Raw genomic sequence first — 23111 nt, 5'->3', positions numbered from 1 at the left:
GGTGCCATTTGCTCCCCTATAAGCCAGTACACATTTATCTCCTTTCACTGCTTGTTTTAGCTCACCATGGCCATCTTGACATCTGAAAGATTATCCCCCAAGAGATTGAGACAAGTGGGGGGAGGGGGAATCACCTGTATCTACTCTTGATTTACACCAACTGGTAAAGTGCTCCCTAAGGTGCCTGGTTTTCATTGTTCTATTCTTCCCTGGAGAGGCCAGAGAGTGTGACCTTCAGCAAGCAAACTGCACCTCTGAGCAATCGCCTTCTCCCCATGTTTAGCTGTGGAACAAGAGGCTAAATTTAGAACCGTTTGCCCATTACGAAGCTATGAAAACACACAAAGACCTATACAACGTCCTGATGTTAGCCGCTTAATGGATGAATCTTAAGCTTTGATTTGTACATGACAGGGTTCTGGTTCATCGAACTAGAGCAAAGGGGTAAAGAGTAGCTTTTTATTATTGGTTTTTAGCTCTCTTTCTCCGAAATATTGTTCCTTATAGGTGAAGACAGACAGACAGATCTGTTCAACCCTTCTTCTTACCAGCAAGACACCAACCCCAGGGATGCAGATAACGCCTCTTACAAATGAATCCGAGAGACTAACGACATTTCAAACTCTCAGAACAACCTTACCACAATTTCCTACAGCCCCTGAAGGAAAAGTTCAACGCAGGACCCCCTCCAGAAAAGTCTTGTTAAGAAAAGGTTGTGGAGAACTTAGCCAAAGACCAACCTGAGACACGGAAAGTGTCCCTCTTCTTCCTTCCTTTTCCACCCCCTTTTTTCAGTATTAGTAATCAGCCAAAGGGGAGGAATCCCAAGATAGTTGTACGATACCCGGAGCACGTCACCCTTTTCCTTGTAGCAACAGGTTTCAGATCATTCCTGATCACCTGTTTGCTTGGTTCAGTGCTTCAGCTTATCTAAAGCTAGGGCTTAGTCACCTGCATGAAAGGTTGGGTTGGGTTGGGTTGGGTTGAGTAGGGCAGGGTAGGTAGAGTACAATAGAATAGAATAGAATGTATTGGAATGAAGAATAGAATAGAATAGAATAGAATAGAATAGAATAGAATAGAATAGAATAGAATAGAATAGAATAGAATAGAATAGAATAGAATTCTTTTGTTGGCCAAGTGTCAGGTACCCCACTTGTCCCGACACTGAGGCAGAAACACCTATGGGGAGAGATTTTCTCTGCAATAGGAACCATGTTAAATCAGGCTATCTGTTCATCTTACACAGAGAAGTATGGGATTCTAAGATAGTCTGGTAGGAAGCTGCAAAAATATCAAGTCATATCAACAGAACAGTGTAACAGAATTGGATGGGACCTTGGAGGTCTTCTAGTAGTCTAACCCCCTACTCAAGAGGAAACTCTATACCATTTCAGACAAATGGTTGTCCAATGTTGTCTTAAAAACTTCCAGTGTTGGAGCATTCAAAACTTCTGGAGGCAAATTGTTCCATTGGTTAATTGTTCTAACTGTCAAGAAATTTCTCCTTCGTTCTAGGTTGGTTCTCTCCTTGATTAGCTTCCATCCATTGTTTTTTGTCCTGCCCTCAGGTGCTTTGGAGAATAGCTTGACTCCCTCTTCTTTGTGGCAGCCCCTGAGATATTGGAACACTGCTATCTAAGGGGTTGCCCCAAAGAAGAGGGGGGTCAACCTATTATCCAATATTGTTCAATATCCCTCCTTCTCTATCTCAGTGGTTCAGAAAAGGTCACCTTCCATTTTAAAAAGGGTGGAAACTGCTTATATAAATTTGCAAGTAGCTGCCAAGCTGGGCACAAGTGGCTTCTACAGGCCTTAATCTGGGAGATGAGGAGTCAGGAGGAAGAGTATTTTCCCACTGCTGCCTTCTCTCCTTGGGACAAGCCCCCACCCCAAATCTTCCCTTCAAATCATCTTCCGGAAAACTGCTAAAACATGGCTGTTCTAACAAGCCTTGGAAGTTAATATCTGTGCTTCTCCTGCCATCTGTTTTGGCCGTATGCTTTCCTCATTTTCTGTTCTTTGTAACCAGCATCTCAATGAGGATTTGGGGCTTGGCTCTTTTTAAGACTTCGGCTTGGGGACGGCTAAGAAAGTGATGGCTATGAAGTAAGCAAATCCTTTCCCTAAATGCAAGGTGAGCTGCAACTCCAGTACATCTGGAAACCCATCAGCTGAGAGGGGGCTGAGATTCGCATTCATCCCCATTTCTGCAGTCAAATAAGGCTGGGAGGTGCTTTAAAATATGCTGAAGCTGTTTTGACTGCAGAAAAGGACGAAGAACGAAAGCCTGTATGCTCTAAAAGGGTGTTTCTTAAGTTTGGCAACTTGAAGGTGTCTGGACTTCAACTCCCAGAATTCCCTGGGAGTTGCGGGAAGGGAATTCTGGGAGTTGAAGCTTACACAAGTGGCCATCAACCTTTTGGGCACCTGGGACCGGTTCTGTGGAGAAAGGTTTTTCTGTGGACCGGAGAGGGTGTGGTTTCACGTATTGCCTGCCATGGATGGGGCTTCGATTGTTTGCGTGGCCTGGTTTCTGGCATCCATGCAGGGCTGGGCTGCTGGGGGTTCGCAGCTAAGATTCTGTGCAGTTCAGAGAACCCACAAATCTCACTCCTGGCTGGCCCTGCCCACCCCACTCCGCCCCTCCCAGGCCCATTTTGGGTGCAGTTAAGTACAGGGTGCGCTCAGAGGCTTGGGGAGGCTGAAAAATGGGCCACCCAGAAGTTCAGGAAGGCCGGAAGAGGGCCTGTTTCTGGCCTCCAGAGCCTGAGGAGGCTGTTTTTGCCCTCCCGGAGGCCTCCCGGAGGCTCAAGGAAAGCCTCCAGAGCCCAGGGAGGGCAAAAAGGTCCCACCGGTGTGGTGCAGGAGGTCGACTAGGCCACGTCCACCATGGCCACGCCCACCCAGCAACCAGGCCGAGAACCCGTTGCTAAATTTTTTGAAGCCCACCCATGCATCTGTGGCCTGGTACTGGTCCATGGATTGAGGGTTGTGGACCCCTGGACTACACCTCTTCAGGTTGTCTGGGTTAAGAAACAGTACTGTCCCAGACAGATTCAAAATGTGTTTAACTTCCAGCGGTTAAACATTTAACTTCCGCTACCGTTGCAAGTGATTTGAGAGACCGAGGGGAAATAACCAGGTTCAAGAACTTACTGCTATTATTACTACTACTACTGATGGTTTCTCAAACAGCCAGCCAGATGTTTAGACTGGATTTGGCATTTCTGTCCACCTATCGAGTCCTTCCGGCAAAGGTGGTTCTTCGATAATGGTGTTACAGATATCATCGCAGGATGTAAGCGATCTCGAGTAAATCCGTAAACGGTGTTCAAGTGGTGTTCTAACGGGAAATCTGGGAATGTTAAGGATCACTGAAAAGTAAACCCTACAAAGTGAATGAAGGCGAATATACGTGTCCCAGGATCACGTTGCAAGATCCAATCTGCATTGGTCACTGGGATCAGAAATTTTGTCTTCCGAGTGACCGATCCAGATTGGACCCTACAAAATGAATTCATTTCAAAGAAAATACCCTTTAAGTTTTACTCACACTAGGGGTGTGTGTGTGTGAAGATGTTCATATTAGGGAACTTACACCCTACAGAGCAGAGGTGGTATTCAGCAAATTCTGACCAGTTCTGGAGAACTGGTAGCAGAAATTTTGAGTGGTTCAGAGAACCGGCAAATACAATCTCTGATTGGCCCCGCCCCCATCTCTCCTCTGCCTCCCGAGTCCCAGCTGATTGGCTGGGTTTTCTTTGGTTGCCCTGCACAGGAGAACGGAGCTGGAAAGTAGGCTGGTGGGGTGGGGAGGGAATGGGATTTTGCAGTAACCTTCCCCCAGGAATGGGATAGGAATGGAGATTTTACAGTATCCTTCCCCTGCCATGCCCACCAAGCTACGCCCACAGAACTCAGTAGTAAAAATTTTGAATCCCACCACTGCTAGAGGCCTTAACTTGAGAGAACAATGAGTAGGTGAATGTGGGTGGAGACTAATGGTGGGCAGAGCGAAAGATGATGCGGTGGTGGAAATGGCAAACCCTACCTTCTTCTTAAACTTTGCCCAACCGCTGTCCTAATCTACTCCCAATTCCACTCTCCTCCATCCTATCTAGCCCTAACAGCACAAAGTTTTAATTTTAATTTGCTGAACTGAAAGGGGAAGCAGCTGAAGTGTGGGTTGAACGAATGAGCAAAAAACACTTTTGAGGGCTGGATCTGATTCTCCGACCACAGATTGTGCACCAGGGCTCTATTTCTCAATAGAAAAATGACAATTCCTGCATATGCTGTAGAGTTCAGAAGTCTTACCCAAGTTTAACTTGACATTTCAATATGCCACAAATTTCTCATGCTTTCTTTTTCTTGTACACTTTTTTTTTATAAAATTAGTAGTATAGATTAGGTATTCAGATGTGTACTCTTTGAAGCCAAGAACATCTGTTCTTTTTTATATATGGATGCATTCTGATGATTGAAAAACTGGAAAAATAATTAGAACAGTAAAATGTTTCTTTACTGAGAGCGAGCTGGGTTCCGTGTTCTATTATCTGCGCAAGGGTGATATTAGGATACACCATCAATCAATGGGAACTGAGCTGGAAGGGACCCTGGAGGTCTTCTATTCCAACCCCCTGCTCAATTCAGACAAGTGACTGTCCAGTCTCTTAAAAACCTCCAGTGATGAAGTGCCCACAACTTCTGAAGGCAAGCTGTTCCATGGGTTGATTGCTCTCACCATCTCCTCAATTCCAGGTTGCTTCTCTCCTTGATTCGTTTCCATCCATTATTTCTTGTCCTGCCCTCTGGTGCTTTGGAAAATAGGTTGATCTTTTCTTTTTTTGTGGCAGCCCCTCAAATACCGGAATACTGTTATCATGTCCTTCTACCTAGTCCTTCTTTTTCTCTAGACTAGCCAAGCCCAAATTATGCAACCGTTCTTCATATGTTTTACTCTCCAGGCCTTTAATCATGTTAGTTGCAGTTCAATTTCATAGTTGATTAACCAGTTAAGTTTTACATGTTTCATGACCCTGAGAAGGTTATGTGGAGCGATCAAAGCGAAATTGCCAGCTTTAAGGAAAGTTCTTCAAAGAAATAAACAAACACTTCATTTCTAACAACTACCTATCTCAAGTTCTTGCACAAACCAAGTGTTGGGAGTGCTGACTATGTTTTAAACTTGGAAGGCTTCGCTGCCATTATACTATGTGCACGCAAGTTTTTTTTTTTTTAAAGAAGATGTGAGGTGTTTTATTTATAACTCAGTGCTCTTTCTGTTTAATGCCAAGATCGCCTCATCTTCACCCACTTTTCTTATTTGGATATAGACAAAGAATGAATGCAATATTGGACTAAGAACCCGGCAAGATGCCAAAAATGCTTACCAGTACATTTGCATTTCCATAGCAACCCTTCACATGAAGAATGTACAGAACGGTGAAGTTTTTAAAAATAACCCTGCACTCCGCCCAAATATGCATATGCATATACATATACATATTTTGTTTTGTGTTTTTAAATGAATTGACATGAGCAATCCTTCTTATCCTCTTCCACTGTTGCTGATATTCCAACCAATGACGGCCAGGACAAGGCAACATCTAGATAAGGTCAGAATGGAAACCGTTGCATGAGACTGAGAACGAATGGATGATGTTGACCTTGAAGAAGGGGTTGGTGGGCTTTCTGAAGACATCGGGCTGATTCATACAATTACAAGTAGTCCTCAGCCTGTGGCAGTTCATTTAGTGACCATTCAAAGTTACACAACGGCACTGAAAAATGTGACTCACGGCCATTTTTGTGAAATCCTCATGGTCGCACCATTAAAATTCAGGTGCTTGGGAATTGACTCGTATTTAGAATCGAATAGAATAACAGAGTTGGAAGGGACCTTGGAGGTCTTCTAGTCCAACCCCCTGCCTAGGCAGAAAACCCTACACCTCTTCAGACAGAAGGTTATCCAACATCTTCTTAAAAACTTCCAGTGTTGGAGCATTTACAACTTCTGGAGGCAAGTTGTTCCACTGATTAATTGTTCTAACTGTCAGGAAATTTCTCTTTAGTTCTAGGTTGCTTCTTCCCTTGATTAGTTTCCATCCATTGTTTCTTGTCCTGCCTTCTGGTGCTTTGGAGAATAGCTTGACTCCCTCTTCTTTGTGGCAGCCCTTGAGATACTGGAACACTGCTATCATGTCTCCCCTAGACCTTCTTTTCATCAGACTAGACATACCCAGTATCAACTAAAAATACTTCTTTGGTCTTTTTAGTGGTCAGCAGAATGGGAATAGGGGAAAGCAGTGCATTCCTTAAATGCTTGAGATAATCGCTTTGGCAACCGAAGCTTCTGGCACACAAAATTATTACTGGAGAGCATGATTGATGATTCTTGGCTATGGACGTGTCTCATTGGAGAATAGACACCCAGGGGGTGGGGGGAAGATCAGGGTCAAGGGTGAAATGAATAATGTGTCAGAGTCGGCTGCAACCGGGAAACACTGACATGTCAACTCCTAATAAATCAATCTTTTTTACTCTGAGAGATGCGGCTAGAGACTTGTGATTTGAATGGGGATGTATGTTGGAGTCCTGATACCCAGTTCCTGCAACCGTTCTTCATATGTTTCAGCCTCCAGTCCCCTAATCATCTTTGTTGCTCTTCTAGGGAGTCTTTCTAAAGTCTCAACGTCTTTTTTACATCCAACCAAATTAGAATGTGGTATTCCAAGTGTGGCCTTACCAAGGCCTTGTAAAGTGGTATTAACACTTCCCATGATCTTGATTCTATCCCTCTGTTTATGCTGCCAACACAGTTTATAACGGTGTCCTGTGGATCCTGTGATCCTCTTTAGTGACCTTCTGATGAGGGAAGTCCATGGGGAAACCCTATTCACTTAACAATCGGGTTGCTAACCGAACAGCCGCAAGGCTTCACTTAACACCTGGGTCAAGGAAAGCTGTAAAATGGGGCAAAATTCACTGAAGAAACATCTCACTGAGTCACAGAGATGCTGGGCTCCATTGCGGTCACAAGTCGGGGACTATCTATCTAGTGTTGGAAACAGATGAAGCAACATTCCTATGGAGATTCTCAATCATCCAGCTCATAGTTTGCCCCAAAGATGCTTTTTTTTTTTCTTTTCCCAAAAGGCAACTGGACTTTTTTGTTTCTCTTTGAAAACATTTCGCTTTCCATCCTGAAAACTGAAGAAGTTTCTTGGGAAAAGCGTCTCGGAGATGAAGCAGCAACAATATCACAAGACGAAGCAAACAGAAGACGTGACAAAAGTTATTACTGAGGACCCCATTCAGGGGTGGGATTCTACCAGTTCAGACTGGTTGGAGCGAACCAGATGTGAAATTGACATCTGGTTCGCTGAACCGGTAGTTGAACCAACTGGCTGGCCCCACCCACTGCCCTGCTCCTCCCGGGAGTCTCCACATGGCCCATTTTGGCTGCAGTAAGTGCAGGGTCCATGCAGAGACTCTGGGTGGTGAAAAATGGCCAAACCAGAAGATCCAGATATCTGGAAACAGGCCTGTTCCCGGCTTCTGGAGGCCCTCCAGAGCCCGGGGGAGGCTGTTTCCGGGGAAACCTCCAAAGCCCTGGGGAAGCCTCCAGACCCTGGGGAAGGTAAAAACAGCCCTCCCGGAAGTTCTGGTAGGCCATGCCCACCATGGCCACGCCCACCCATCAACCGGGCAGCGAACCAGTTGCTGGGATTTTTGAATCCCACCCCTGACCCCATCATCAGTTAGCCCAAACGTGTGGGAGAAATACCAGCTTTAAGGCTGTTTTAAAGACAGGTAGGGTGAAATGGGGAGGGGAGGGGGAGCCACGAGCCTAAGGGGAATGTTGTTCCAGTTGTGTAGAGCACTGTCAGAGGAGATTGTCTCATGCCAGAGAATGAGTTACGTCTCAGGGCTTTGCCTGAAAAACTGTCAGCTTTTAATCAATGTCCCGGATCCCTGGTCAATTTCATGCAAAGCCAGACTGACAAGAAGCAGGCATGACTCATTTCTTAAAACAAATGTCTGCGAACCATCACAACCTCCACAACTTCACCCTTGCTGACTAGGAGTCATGTCCGCTGTAATGCCACCCATTACAAAGGCTGCAGGAAGCTTCCATACGTTCCTCTTCTCCAGCAAGGACCTGTTCTGACCCAGCTCTCTAAACACGACAAACCCTCTGAAGTGAACTCAAAGATTCCTTTGTTAGGAGCACTGGCAGTCCCGCCGAAAAGTTCCTCTCTTACCGCAGGCTAACAAGTCCATCTGGCAGGGAGATGAATAGTTGTCTGCCACATCTACCCATCTCCAACCCCTGCCTTTTATCCCCGGAGCTAGGGTGGGGCTTCACTAGCAGTGCTGGCTCTTCCATCCCAAGGACCGGCCCATAGATTTCCACTGCTCTCCTCTCCTCTGTGCATCCGCACATCAGGCACTGGACCCAGCTCATCAGCCACCTCCAGACCTGGGGGCTGTTGACATTCATCTGAGGCAGCCCAGGCTCCGTCTCTGTCTCTTTCTCTCTGCCATCTCCATTCCTTGCCTTGATGCTGGCCCTGACTCTCATGCCGCCTCCTCCTCCTCCTCCTCCTCCTCCTCTGATTTGGCTGCTGGAGGGGCTGGCAGCCAACAAGCACAACAGGTCCACCTAGCCCAGGGGAACCCAAACCCAAATCCATGGACCGATACCGGCCCACAGCATGCCAGAAACTGGGCCACACAAACAAGCAGAAGCCCCATCGGTGGGATGCAGGCAGCGCATGAAACCAACCCCCTCTGGTCCATAGAAAAACCTCTCTCCACAGAACCCGTCTCCGGGGCCTGAAAGGTTGGGGCCCGCTGACCTAACTTAGGTCAGCAGAGCCCCCCAAAACACAAGGCAGACATATTTCTAAGTTGTGAAGCTGCCTGTGGCTGAGAGGAAGAACCTGCAGGGCTGTATTTATAATTCAGAGGCAAATCTCTTAGGGCTCTTCGCAGAGCCAGGCGCATTGACACGAAATCACTGGTAAGGTACCAGCCCCACCTGAGACCCAAGAGAAAGACAGCGTGAGCAGGGAAAAAAGGTAGAAGTCTGAACTACGAGCAAAGATCAGAATCAAGCCGTTGCTTGGAAAGATGCTCCTTTTGCTTTGCAATACCAGGGATTAAAAAAAAAAACTGCTTGTTTTAGGAAGTTGCTTATTTTAGGATGGATGTAACTCTGAACAGCGTGGAGACCCGGAATAAATAATGTAAACCTCAGATCATAAAACCCACCAAGGAAGGCAGCTGTTGTTTGAAGAGCACAAGTACGTATGTATGCATGTACTTAATTATTTATTTAAGGAACTGAACTGGGAACAAGAAAAAAAGTTGTTTGAAGAGATGCATGTATGTAGAGCAGGGCCCCCCAAACTTGGCAACTTTAAGACTTGTGGACTTCAAGTCCCAGAATTCTGGCTGGAACTTGAAATCCACAAGTCTTAAAGTTGCCAAGTTTGGAGATCCTTGATGTAGAGGGACGTGGTGGCTCAAGGGCTAAGATGCTGAGCTTGTTGATCAGAAAGGTTGGCAGTTCGGCGGTTCGAATCTCTAGTGTCGCATAACAGAGTGAGCTCCCGTTACTTGTCCCAGCTTCTGCCAACCTAGCAGTTCGAAAGCATGTAAAAAATGCAAGTAGAAAAATAGGGACCACTTTGGTGGGAAGGTCACAGCGTTCCGTGCATCTTTGGCCTTTAGTCGTGCCAGCCACATGACCACGGAGATGTCTTCAGACAGTGCTGGTTCTTCGGCTTTGTAATGAGCACCTTTACCTGTATGTCTGTCTGTATGCATGTATGTATTAAATAATCGGTGTGAGGTATTGTCAATGTGGTATGTTTAAGGGACTGAACTGGGCACAATAAAAAAAAAGTTCAGGAGAAATCCATTTCAACCTTGGGTGATGAGTAGACCCATACCGTCAGGCTATTATAGCATTCATTTCCTTTAGCCTGAGGGCCTTCCAATCAATCACTGGCTTGATTCATTGTGCTAAGCCATGGTCTGTTCCAGCTATGGTTGGTTGAGTGTGCCACAACTGGCTGGGTTTAGGCATGACGGTAAGACAGAAACTGGCAGTTGACAGATCACAAGAGTCCACACATTGTCCGAACGCAAAGCCGTCCCTCCCGCTGCGGTGATCCTTTGAAGAAGAACCAACATGGCTGCTGAAACCTACTTGGCAGTTTCACAAGCTGCCCAATCTGATGAAATTTCAGCATTCTTCTACGAGTCCCTTGGAATTTCATAGCACAAAATCACTGCAATCTGGTGAAATCTGAACATCTCAAGAAATTCCAGGACGTTTCAGAGAAAAAAGCAACGACCTCCATCATCCTCAATTGGCTAGAAGTACCTATCTTGGTTTCTTCTGAAGGCCAACCCGTAAACCTTCTGAATGCCTCCACAACGCTACAGACTCACCATGTTCTCCGTCACCTGAAGGTCTGAAAGATAGGACATTCAGGGACTTAGACCAATCAAGATGGTTTTGCCCACTCAACATGTGTCACTGGAAAGAGGAACATTGGTGCTTTCAAATGATAAAGCCCCTTACACGTCTCCCTCGAGGAAGAGACTGTTTCCTTCTTCAAATCCTGGAAAGTGACTCTAATTCAACTGCCAAAGGAAAATGTCACGAGGAAGTCATCCGGATTGTCAACCTGCCATGTTCCTTTGGCGCAGAATTCTGCTCTGGAGTATGTCTCCTTTGGCTCAAAACTGGGTTATTTTCCGGAGAACAGAACTGGCAAGGTGAAGATGTATGTTGAGTAGCGTTCCAAACCAAGGGATGCATTGTAGCAATCTCACTTTGCACACAAAAGATCCATCCAGTCCTCCGTTGTTTCCAGCCTTCCTAAAACCCAGGAGAACCAAAGGGATACAGGTAGTCCTCAACTTACAACAGTTTGTTTAGGGACCGTTCAAAGAGTGTCATGTCCCTGTTGGAATCTGATTCCGAGGGAGAGGTCGAGCAAATGACAGGGAGTGGGATTGTAGCTTCGGTGACTGTGGAAGGGCACAGTCCGGCTGGGCCTTCAGAGGAAGACCCAGGGCCACCTCCTCTTCATCCTAGGGTATGCAGGGAGGAATGGAGAAGGGAGCAACATGGGTTACAGGGGAGAAAAGGGCCCTGATTCCCTTCATTAGCTGCAGCTAGGAAAACAGGATTTTAAAAGGGAGCTTGCACACAGCACCTTGCTGGAAGCAAAGCATGAATTATCTTTGTTTGTCAAGTCTTATCTGGGTTCCAGCATCCTTCCAACTGTGTGTGTTTCATTATCTTCTGGAAGTCTGCAATTCCTTATCCTGCCCTGCCTTGTTAATTGCTGCAGTGTAGTTTGTGTTGGTTTTTATTTATAATCGATATGTGCTTTGGGTTCGGACTGAATTTCTTCCCTTTAAAAACTGTTCTTGGGAGAGTGTTTTCTCCAGCCTATGATAACTGGACATCGGGGGCTGAGTTGGAGGAATTAAAGGGAATTTACCTACTTTCATGACTTCGTTGCTTTTGTGCTACGCCCCTTTGGGTCATCACAAAGGGACTTATGACCAGTTTTCACACTTATGGCCATTGCAGCATCCCCATGGTCACGTGATCAAAATTCAGACACTTGGCAACTGGCTTGTATTTATGACCGTTGCAGTGTCCCGGGGTCACGTGATCTCCTTTTGTCAACAAGCAAAATCAATGGGGAAGCCAGATTCACTTAACAACCGTGTTGCTAACTTAACCGCTGCAATGTTTCACTTAGCAACGGTGGCAAGAAAGGCCGCAAAATGAGGCAAAACTCACTTAATGAATGCCTGACTTAGCAACAGAGATGTTTGTGATTGTAAAATAAGGACCGCCTGTATTAACTCATCAACCAGCTTTCCCCCTAATATCTCCTCTGAAAATGCCACATTCCCAATGCTTCACAAAGCGTAATAGGCATGACACTCTCCACCGGCTCTTTGTGCATTAAGTCTTTTCCCCCCACCCTCAAAATACCACAAGCTAAATGCTTCTTGCCTTAGGCAAAGGCCAAAACTTCTTGTCCTGCCACATTCAGAAATATAATTACATGCCAGACATTTTCAGGGTACAATAGCATTTCAACTATAGCAAACTAACAACATTCCTTTTTCTCGCACCTTTAGCAAATCCAGACTACTTGCGACCTAACCAAATAGCAGTAGCACTTAGACATTTATACTGATTCACCATGTTTTGCAGCCCTTTCTAAGAGTTTTACTGAGTCAGCATATTGCTCCCAACAATCTGGGTCATCGGTTTTACCGACCTCAGCAGGATGGAAGGCCAAATCAACCTGGAGCCGGTGAGAATCAAACTGCTGGTAGTGGGCAGAATTAGCCTGCAATGCTGCATTCTAACCACTGCACCACCATGGCTCTTTGCAAAAGGAGGTGTTTAGGGGGAACCCTTGTTTTATGTGTAACACGAAGACCCTCGTTGAGTGGGGGACCCACATGTAAACATTCAAAGTCACAGAAATGGGATGAAAAGCAGAACTCATCCATTCACACAGAAACGCCAATGTCAAACCAAGCTGCTGGACTTATACACTGGGCAAAAATACCTTTTGCCTTTTGGACCAGTTCAAATCAAATCAAATCACACCTTCATTTACGATCAAAAGCTACTCAAAACACAAGCAATATACAGATACGACCAATTTCAATGGAGATGACATAACTTGCAAGAAGGAAAGTTTCACTTCTTTATAAACTTACTCTGAGAAAACAGCTCCAAATTGTTGCAGAACTAAAGCCTGCTGCTCTGTTTTATTTCTAGCAGTGAAATGAGATTTCCAAGAAAGTTTGAAAACAAAAGCAAGTTAAAGTTTTGCTTATCAAAGTTAAAGGTTTCTTATTTGTTTAGCTTCAGCAGAAATAAAAGCAAGCAATCCCATAGCTTCACAGTAGACCCGAGCCCTCCAACCACAAGCCTTTATTTAAGACCTTGTTCCCCTTCTTCGAACTAGTCAACTGACCTCCTTTTAAAAATCAAATACTCCTTTTTCAGCTCAACATTCTTCAATCTCTCTTTCCTTCAACTCCTGGAATGCCACCTTTCTGCCCAACAACTAGCATAAGGGCTGTTCACAACTCAACTTTATTTTATTGATTAGCCCTTGAGCCATATCAAAGTGCAAAGTTCCAGAAACAAATTATTACTAAAATTTGATAAAAGCAGTTTAAAATGGAATTGGATAAAATACAGTTTAAAATGAAATTGAAATAAAATAGAATGAAGTCTAGAATGAAGCTGGAACAGAATACATTAATTTAAGATATAGATAAAATGTGATAAAATTATATTTCAGTGTCACCCCTGCAATCTACCCCGATCAGTCCCAAATATGCCGATCTCAACCGAACCATTTTGATTAAGTCCTGTGCTGTGTTAAATGTCATTTTCAGATTCTGGCCACACATAAGGTAAGTTGGTTTGATACGGGGATCCCAAAGGGTCATTCGTTTGGTATGTAGACCAAGGTGCCTGCCTCTCACCCTCTGATACAGGCAACAATCAAATAGGATGTGAGCCAGGTTTTCTACTTCTGCCACTCCACAAACGCGGATACCTCAATTGTAGGGTATAGAAGGGAATTTCCCATATCTGTCCATTGTGTCGAGCTGTTTGAAACTCACTCGGGTAAGTATCTCCCATAAGGGCTGTTCCAGAGGTGGCCTTCAGCAGGTTCTGACCAGTTCTGGAGAACCAGTTGCAGAAATTTGCAGTAGTTCAGAGAACGGGCAAATTCCACCTCTGACTGGTCCTGCCCCCACCTATTCTCTGCCTCCCGAGTCCCAGCTGATTGGCTGGGTCTTCTTTTGTTGCCCTGCACAGGAGAACAGAGCTGGAAAGCAGGTTGTTAGTGGGGCGGGGAGGGAATGGGGATTTTGCAGTATATCCTTCCCCAGCCTTGCCCACCAAGCCATGCTCACAGAACCGGTAGTAAAAAAATTTGAATCCCACCACTGGGCTGTTCCATTTCAATGGTCATATCAAAGGCATTATTGAATACCATCCTTCAAAGACATACAGGAAAGAAAAAACACTGCCAGCCACGGGTTTCTAATAGGCATTCCTGAATTTACAAATCTGCTGGGTCACACTCACCTTTATAGGTTCCTAGGAACAGGAATAATGGTGTTTGTGTCACACACAAAATACCATGTGCAGAGCAGCTGTGAAAGACGGCAGAGGCTACTCCTGGTGAACATCCAGTCCTAAAAGCTAATTTTGTCACCTAGAGTGGAACTTAATTCAGATTAATTAAGCTTGAAGCTTTCCTAAAAACCTCGGGTTAAAATCATCATCATCCTCATCATTATCATCATCCCTGGAAGATGTAAATCCGAATTCTGATTACTTGCATGCAAATAGCTCTTGCAACCAACTGTCCAAATGCAACAATTAGCTAATATGAACTAAGTAATTAAAGCACAGAGGGAACTGGAAATAAATCCGCAGCTTCCAAGTTGCTTTTAAATATGCAGAAGGATTATCCCTGTACGACATTTTACATTATCAGCTTGTCAGGGTGTGTGTGCATGTGGGGTTTTGTTTTTTAAATAATTCATCTCAGGGACACATGTTAATAAAGCCAGGGATGTTGTTTAAGGATTTACCCATCTGGAGTAAGTTTATATTCATTAGGCTTCGTTCCAATCAGTGGTGGGATTCAAATTTTTTTACTACTGGTTCTGTGGGCACGGCTTGGTGGACGTGGCATGGCTTGGTGGGTATGGCAGGGGAAGGATACTACAAAATCCCTATTCCCTCCCCACTCTTGCGGGAAGGTTACTGCAAAATCCCCATTCCCTCCTCACCCCACTAACCTGCTTTCCAGCTCCATTCTCCTGTGCAAGGCAACCAAAGAAGACCCAGCCGATCAGATGGGACTCGGGAGGCAGAGAATAGATTGGGGCAGGGCCAGTCAGAGGTGGTATTTGCTTGTTCCCTGACCTACTCAAAATTTCCCATACCGATTCTCCAGAACTGGTCAGAACCGGCTGAATACCTATATAGTTCCAGTATAGTTGGATGGTGACAGACACACATTAAACTTATCATTAAAGTGTTTTGAGCTTTACAGGTTACAGGTCTGTTCATTTAGGGACCATTCAAAGTAATGACGGACTGAAAAATGTGACTTATGACCATTTTTCACAGTTATGACCTTTGCAGCATTCCTGTGATCACATGATCAAAATTCTTTTTTTTTTATGAAAACAGTTTTATTAATTTTAACAACAAACAAAAACACATATAACATAAAGACATCATCCTTTCCTTCATGAGTTTACAGACAGTGTATCGGTTGGTTTATCACTTTTTTTGTGCATCCATTTCATAGTCTCCATTGTAGTTATATTGCATAATAACTCGTATTATCAATCAACAATTATATAGCCTGATATCATTATTAAACAATCATTTGACTATAATTTTATTAATTCATTCTTTAGCGAGATAACTATAGTTAACTTAATTTATTTTATAGCAAATCATCAATGGTTAGATAATAAAATATAATAATAGAATATTTAGAACCTTAGGAAACAATGAACACATATTTCCTTTTTTTCTATGATATTATCTTTATAAAATTTTATTATGATAGATTTGCTATGACATGATCAAAATTCTGAGGCTTGGCAACGGGTTCATATGTATGGCTGTGGCTGGGTTCCCAAGGTCATGTGATCCCCTTTTGCAACCTTTTGACCAGCAGAGTCAATGGTGGAGCCAGGTGCAGTGATTCACATAACTGTGACCCAAAAGGTCATAAAATGGGGCAAAGCTCACTTAACACATGTCTTACTTAACAACATAAATTTTGGGCACACGTGTGGTCGTAAGTGGAAGACAACCTATATTTTTTAATCTATATGCTTACTTTGGAAGAACTCAAAGGACAGACAGACATACGAACACTAGGCAAAAGTTGCATTTAGCGATAGCACTGAGACTTATGTACTGCTTTATAGTGCTTTATAGCCCTCTCTAAGCGGTTTACGGGGGGCACGGTGGCTCAGTGGCTAAGATGCTGAGCTTGTTGATCAGAAAGTTTGGCAGTTCGGCGGTTCAAATCCCTAGTGCTGCATAACGGAGTGAGCTCCTGTTACTTGTCCCAACTTCTGCCAACCTAGCAGTTCGAAAGCATGTAAAACAAATGCAAGTAGAAAAACAGGGACCACTTTGGTGGGAAGGTAACAGCGTTCCGTGCGCCTTCGCCGTTTAGTCATGCTGCCCACATGACCACAGAGACGTCTTCGGACAGTGCTGGCTGAAGAGCTTTGTAACGGAGATGAGCACCGGCCCCTAGAACCAGAAACAACTAGGACGGATATATGAGGGGAACCTTTACTTTTTAAGTGGTTTACAGAGTCAGCCTCTTGCCCCCAACAATCTGGGTCCTCATTTTACCGACCCCAGAAGGATGGAAGGCTGAGTCAACCCTCAGCCTGGTGACATTCAAACTGCCAAACGGGGAAAGAGGGATCCATGACACCCCAAAGTCCACTAATTTGCAAAGTTTATGCTTTTTTCTTTCCCTTCCCAGATATTGACCAAAGAGACATCCTTCTTGGAACCAGCTTTGTTCAACTCTCCCTTTTTTTGACCAATTACTCTGACAGGTTGGAAGCATTTGTAAGGACAAATGAGAAGCTGTGGGGACTCTGGGAAGGAATGGAAGCAGAGGAGATATAAATAATCAAGAGATAAAAAGGCAAGTCTGTTAGCGCTTATCTTAGAAATAGCAACTTAGCTCAAGTGACAAGAAAACCGTGAAGAAGCCTTGCAGATTCTAAGGAAACTCCACCTTAATGGAATTAATTATATATAAAAAAAACCCTTTTACGACTCTTATTCAGTCACTAATTCAGGGGTGACTGGAAGGAGCTGAGTGTTTACTGGCCGGATGCTCTTCCTCACACCACGTGGAGTTCACAGCAGATTTTTTTCTCTCTTTGTGCCCAGGGAGAGAGGAACATCTGCTGCTACCTAGGATTGAACTGCCAACCTTCCGAACGGGAGGCGATTAGCTTCACCGCTAGGCCACCACGATGCTCTATGGACTTAACTACAAAGAAGGGTTGGAACTTTTTCTTAACAGGTTTTCAGGAAAAGTCATAAAATGGGGCAAAACTCACTTAGCAAATGTTTCACTTAGCAACGGAAATGTAAATAATGCCTTTTATTGTAACAAGCTAAAACAAAAAATTTTGAAATCCTGTTTGCGTATCTCTCTGTCCCACCTTATACTAAGCAAAAGCAAAACAGGGCTGTTCTCACCCTTTTTTTTTTCATTTGGGATTTTGTCGTCTTTTCTCCAAATCCGAAGGTCAGATCTGTATTCTTTCAGACATTAAGAAAAATGGTGGAAGGAAGACGAGAAATCCCTGCTAAACCATCCCACTGAGTTACCACGATACTGTTTTTAATTGTGTGCAAAACGTTAGAAACCCAACCGTTCCAAATTCAAAACATCCCGTTCTTCATTGCAAAGTTCCTGCTTTGCACCCAAAATGGGAATTCAACTCCAGCTTGGGTGGTTTCATAAACAAAACCAGAGGTGGTGAATTCAGCAGGTTCTGAGCAGTTCTGGAGAACCAGGAGCAGAAATCTTGATTAGTTTGGAGAACCGGCAAATCCCACCTCTGACTGGCTATTCTATATTCTATATCCCCATCTATTCTCTGCCTCCCGAGTCCCAGCTGATTGGCTGGGTCTTCTTTGGTTGCCCTGCACAGGAGAACGGAGCTGGAAATCAGGTTAGTGGGGTGGGGAGGGAATGTGGGTTTTGCAGTAAACTTCCCCCAGAAGTGGGGAGGGAATGGGGATTTTGCAGTATCCTTCCTCTGGCATGCCCACCAAGCCACGCCCACCAAGCCACATCACGCCCACCAAGCCACACCCACCAAGCCACACCCACAGATGATTGGCTGGGTCTTCTTTTGTTGCCCTGCACAGGAGAACGGAGCTGGAAATCAGGTTAGTGGGGTGGGGAGGGAATGGAGATTTTGCAGTATCCTTCCCCTGCCATGCCCACCAAGCCACGCCCACAGAACCAGTAGTAAAAAAAAATGAATCCCACCACTGCCCAAAACCTTTGTTTGTTTTAACTGTTCTGCTTGTTTCGAGGCTAGGGGAAAAATTTATTGATTCTGCATCAATTTGCCTTTGAAAGCAGAGGTATAGGAAGCAGCAAAGTAATGAGAAATCACAAGGTCTCCTTGGGCACCCCAATAACAATGCATTCAACCAGCCAGAAAAAAACAAGCCATCCAATTATCTGAAGAGCCATTGACTTCCACCTCAAGGATCCATATTTGAGAGACCTTTTTTTTTTAGCCCTGGGAACCAATTCAGCCCAAACACAAACACATGCCTGTACTTGACAAAATAACACAAACTGCAACTGGCCAGTCATTTTTATTATTATAATCAAGGGATATTTATTTTAGAAAACCTGCCATAAAACAAAAGATGATTGCCATTATCCTGATGGGTTAGTTAGTCTGATCCAAAAAGAAGTGGAAATGCAATCAGGGGAATCCAAATATTTGTCAGCTGCCCCTTATTAAGTTACGTTTATGTTCCAGGAGCTCCGCGCAGAAATAGATTAGGCTGAGATCTCAGCTCTAAAGCCCCTAGAGAGCAGGTATTACGCACCACACACTGAGTCATGAGGTTTTGATAAACAAACCACAATACCTGGAACCATGCAACACCTTAAACCACAGCTCAGCAAATGAAATGGGTTCAGCAGTCAGCCAAAGTCCATCAACAAAAGCCTTAGGCTGAGCCAGGGGTTTGAACCAGCATCTCCCCAGTCTTAGTTCAGCGCAACATTAAAGGCAACATTAAAACATTAAGTGCAAGGGTGTCAAATTCAAGGCCTGGGGGTCAGATCTGGTCCACGGGGTGTTGAGATCTGGCCCATGGGGCTGCCCTGGAAACAGCAAAGGACCCACCTGTGATGCCTCTGTCAGCGAAAATGCGCCCCCCCGAGCTCTGTTTTCATTGGCAGAGGGTTGCAGGAGGCCGTCCCAGCAGAAAACGGAGCTCTGGAGCCCATTTTCTCTGGCAGAGCATGTGGGCCACAGGCACCCCTGACATGAGTGATGTCAAGCTGGCCACGCCCACCCTGGCCACGCCCACCCTGGTCCCTCGAGTTCAGATACAACCCTGATGTGGCCCTCAATGAAATCGAGTTTGGCATCCCTAGCTAGTGTCTCCCAGTTCATAGCTCTAAAACTTCCTTAAATCCTTGTCTGGAGCAAGATGAGATTTCTGATGAGAGAGACAGCAGGGGTAACAATGAAGGATCATAAGATCTGAGAAGTTCCTACCTGGATATAATTACCTGGGATATAATTCCTACAACCCTAATTGCTATTCAAGTACACTTGGCTAAATTCATATCTTTTTTTTAATTGCACATGTATGGACAGACAAACACATATACTTCTGCAAGCTACTGTGAAAAGTTTGGGAACTGCATTGCTTAGATTGGACAAAACAGTCAGTTGGGAAAGAGAGACTCTAATGAGAACTAATGCTTTTAATGTTTTGTTCGTTGCACTTTTATGCCACTGTAAGCTACCCAGAATCATTTTGGATAGGGAAGCAGATGGCACATAATTTAATAAATAAACTTGAGAGTTAACAGTCTGCCATTAGTTTTTGTCCAGCACAATGCACAGTTCCTTCGTATGCCTGCTTATTTGGAAACATATCAAGCTGCATTCAAGGGCTACTCCAAGTCAAATAGGCTCAGCAGCCTTTAACAAGCTGGCATTCTTAAAAGACATGAGGACGCATGCAATTCTGGCAACCCGTAGCCAGCTTTGCAAATCCTGGCTTGCCATACCGGAACTGGCAGCCTGATCTCACAAATTCGCTAGGATTGGTAAACAGATACTGTAACAGGGAGCTGCGGTGCTAAATTGGAAGTTGCAGAAAGACGTTGCCTCAGAGGAGACACCAACCATGGGTGGGGAGTTACAAAGGAAGGATTCAGTCATCAGCCCTGCCAGGACAGAGAGCTAGTAGGGGCTCCCCAAATCTCCTCCTATTTAAAACTGACAGGGCGAATTCAGACCAGTGATGGGCGCTTAGCCTATAGTCCATTTTACAAAGGCACTGTGGGAATAATATCTACCCAGGGAAGAAAGAGGGAAAATGATATACCCCTAATGCATCAATATTTTAATGTGAGATTCCTGACTATGCCCGCTATCCCTATTTCACCCGGCATCTACTCAATTTGTCCTCTTCCACCCTTTCTTATTTAAAGGATGCCCACCAGGGCTTAATCATTGCATAAAGTCAGCAGATTCTAGCAAGGCTTTGACTGCTGACTTATGTGTGGTACAACTAAAGGAATTTGATCTGATGACGCCTGTAATGGGGGGGCTGTGGGAGAGATCCCACCCTTTCAGTGACAGCCCTTTTTCCACCCTTGTTTCAGCTGTAAGGGAAGCAGCCGCTCGTCTTCTTCCCAGCTCCTTTCCAAGCCCTAAGCATAAAAAACAACAAGCCCTGGTTGAAGGAAGAGTCCTGTTTTAACCCCTGAGAAAGTTGAAATCTGTGGGAGAAGGGCAGGGGGGCACACAGCCCCAGAGACCAAGCCCTGAACTCTGGGTTGGCGCGCTGCCGCCCCAAGAGTGCTCCAGCACAGCCTCAGCCTTGGAGAGCTTGCCTTGCCAGAGGCGAACAGCAGCTGGCAACCCCGCAAACCATCTTTTCTAAAGTTTCTCTGTTGCTAACCAAGGCATGTCTCCCCCCCCTCCCCCCCTCTCCCCCACACACCTGAGGACACCTCATTTCTTCCAGAGAATGTTTCAGCACCAGGGACTCTGCCAGGCGGAGCGGTCGGCGCCCTCCTTCCCCCAGATGTCGATGACCTTCAAGCCCAGCATCTCTTCCGGGAGTTACCAGCGAGGGTGGCACAACATCTGGAGGGCCGCCGCCGCCGCCGCTGCCTTACCGTCTCCCACCCGTCTCCCGGGATCGAGGATTTGGCTCCATCGGCGGCAACCCAAGAAACGCGCTCTTGGAACCGAACGGGAGGTCCGGTGTACTTTCAGGGCTGGATGATGGGAGTTGTAGTGGAAGGAGCTCTGGAAAGCAGAGTCCGCTGGCTGGGGAGGGCGGTCTAAGCGGACTAAGGGAAGGACGGGCAGGGGAGCCCGCGGGGTCCCTGGAGGGCACCGGCTTGGGGAAGGCAGCCTCCTGCCAACTCCGACGGAAGTCTCCTCCCGGAGGGTGGCTCAGCCGGGGAGGCTACCCGCTGCCGCCCAGCCTTGAGACACCGCTCCAGGGTCTGCGCCCCAAGCCGGGCGGCCGAGGAAGGGGCCAGCCCAGCGGTTCCCGCCGACGCGCTCCGGCTCACACTCACCCCATCTCCCGGCACTTGTCTCCGGCCGCGAAGCTGGGCGGCGAGAGCGCGCTGGCCGGCGGGGTCTCCTCGCCCCCTCGCTCGCCAGCCGCCAGCGCGGGCCGCGTCCCGATCTCGCACATCCAGCTGTCCGAAGAGCGCGCCTCCTTGCCGCTGGGTCCCCGGGCTCGCCAAGGAGGCGCCCGCCCGCCCGCCGGCCTGGCTAGACTCTGCTCCGCGCGCTTGCCCTCCTCGAAGCGCCTCGGCGGTCACCGCCTGCCGGGGGCCCCGGGGAGCCCGCGCCGTCGGGAAGGGCCGGTCCGGCCAGGGAAAGAAGCAGGCAGGCAGCGGCTCCAGCGGCGAGTCCCACCTGCTTCGCCCGCAGCCGCCTCCCACTCGCGGGGCGGGGAGAAGCCGGCAGCACGCGGCGGGCAGGCGGAGTCAGAGGCGGGCAGTCCACGCCGGGTACCGCCGCCCAACCGGGCGCTCTGGCTGCGCTCGATCCAGAACCCCCCCACTCCCCCACCCACCCTGCCGCCGTGCAGCTGCTTGGCAAGTTCCCAGCGGTGGGGCGAAGACGGCGCTGCTGCGTTGGGATCCGGGGGGGTTTCCTTCCTCGGGGCGTCGCGCGAGGACAGATTTTCCTTCGGGTGGCAGGAAACGCTGTTGGGGGCTAATCATGTTAGAACAAATCCAGTTTGTAAGATGAAGGTTTAACAAGGAGAGGTGCGTTTTATCTTTTTCTGCCCTCCTCTCCGCCCGCGCAGTTTTTAAAAATGCATCTTGAAAGCAACATCTTTTTTTAAAAAAACCCAAATCGTAGCAGGATAGTGGAGTGGAGCACCGAGCCCTCTACCTTTTCCCAAGATTTCTCCCCAAGATTTCTCTCAACTGAGCGCGCAGGGCTGCAGGAGACCCGACCCCTGGCCAGTGGGATTCTCCTCCCTCCTCCTCCTCCTCCTCCTCCTCCTCCTCCTCTTCTTCTTCTTCTTCTTCTTCTTCTTCTTCTTCTTCTTCTTCTTCTTCTTCTTCTTCTTCTTCTTCTTCTTCTTCTTCTTCCTCCTCCTCCTCCTCCTCCTCCTCCTCCTCCTCCTCCTCTTCTTCTTCTTCTTACGTTGTTGTTGTCGTTGTTGTTGTCGTTGTCCTCCACCTCCTCCTCCTCCTCCTCCTCATCAGAGTTGGAAGGGACCTTGTAGGTCGTCTAGTCCAACCCACCCACCCAAGCAGGAGACCCTACACCATTTCAATCTCTTCTTGAAAGCCTCCAGGGATGAAGCTCCCACAACTTCTGAATGCAACTTCTGTTCCATGGGTTGATTGTTCTCACTGTCAGAAAGTTTCTCCTTATTTCCAGGTTGAATCTCTCCTTGTTCAGTTTCCATCCATTATTCCTTGTCTGGCCTTCAGGTGCTTTAGAAAATAGCCTGACCCCTTCCTCCTCTCTGCGGCAGCCCCTCAAATATTGGAACGCTGCTCTCCTGTCTCCCCTGGTCCTTCTCTTCCCTAGACTAGCCAGGCCCAGTTCCTGCAACCGTTCATTGTATGTTTTAGCCACCTGTCCCCTAATCGTTCTGGCTGCTCTTCTCTGTACTTTTTCTAGCGTCTCAGCATCTTTTCTTATAGTGTGGTGACCAAAATTGCATTCAGCTTGGTTCCCACAGC

At 46.4% G+C, this 23111-nt stretch overlaps 1 protein-coding gene across 1 annotated transcript in view; it reads right to left on the bottom strand.

The window, feature by feature from the left end:
- The window catches only part of HOMER2 (homer scaffold protein 2), an 81008-nt gene extending 59154 nt beyond the window's left edge, over positions 1–21854 (bottom strand). Inside the window, exon 1 of the mRNA XM_026709505.2 lies at positions 21471–21854. Coding sequence (XP_026565290.1) covers positions 21471–21592 — 122 coding nt within the window. The 5' untranslated portion in view covers positions 21593–21854. The remainder of the gene's footprint in view (positions 1–21470) is intronic.
- Between the last annotated feature and the right edge of the window lie 1257 nt (positions 21855–23111).

The sequence above is a fragment of the Pseudonaja textilis genome, chromosome 13, assembly GCF_049901715.1.
Source record: "Pseudonaja textilis isolate UNSWEBS1 chromosome 13, rPseTex1.2, whole genome shotgun sequence".
NCBI classification, from domain to species: domain Eukaryota; kingdom Metazoa; phylum Chordata; class Lepidosauria; order Squamata; family Elapidae; genus Pseudonaja; species Pseudonaja textilis.
This window is presented reverse-complemented; position numbering and strand designations above follow the sequence as displayed.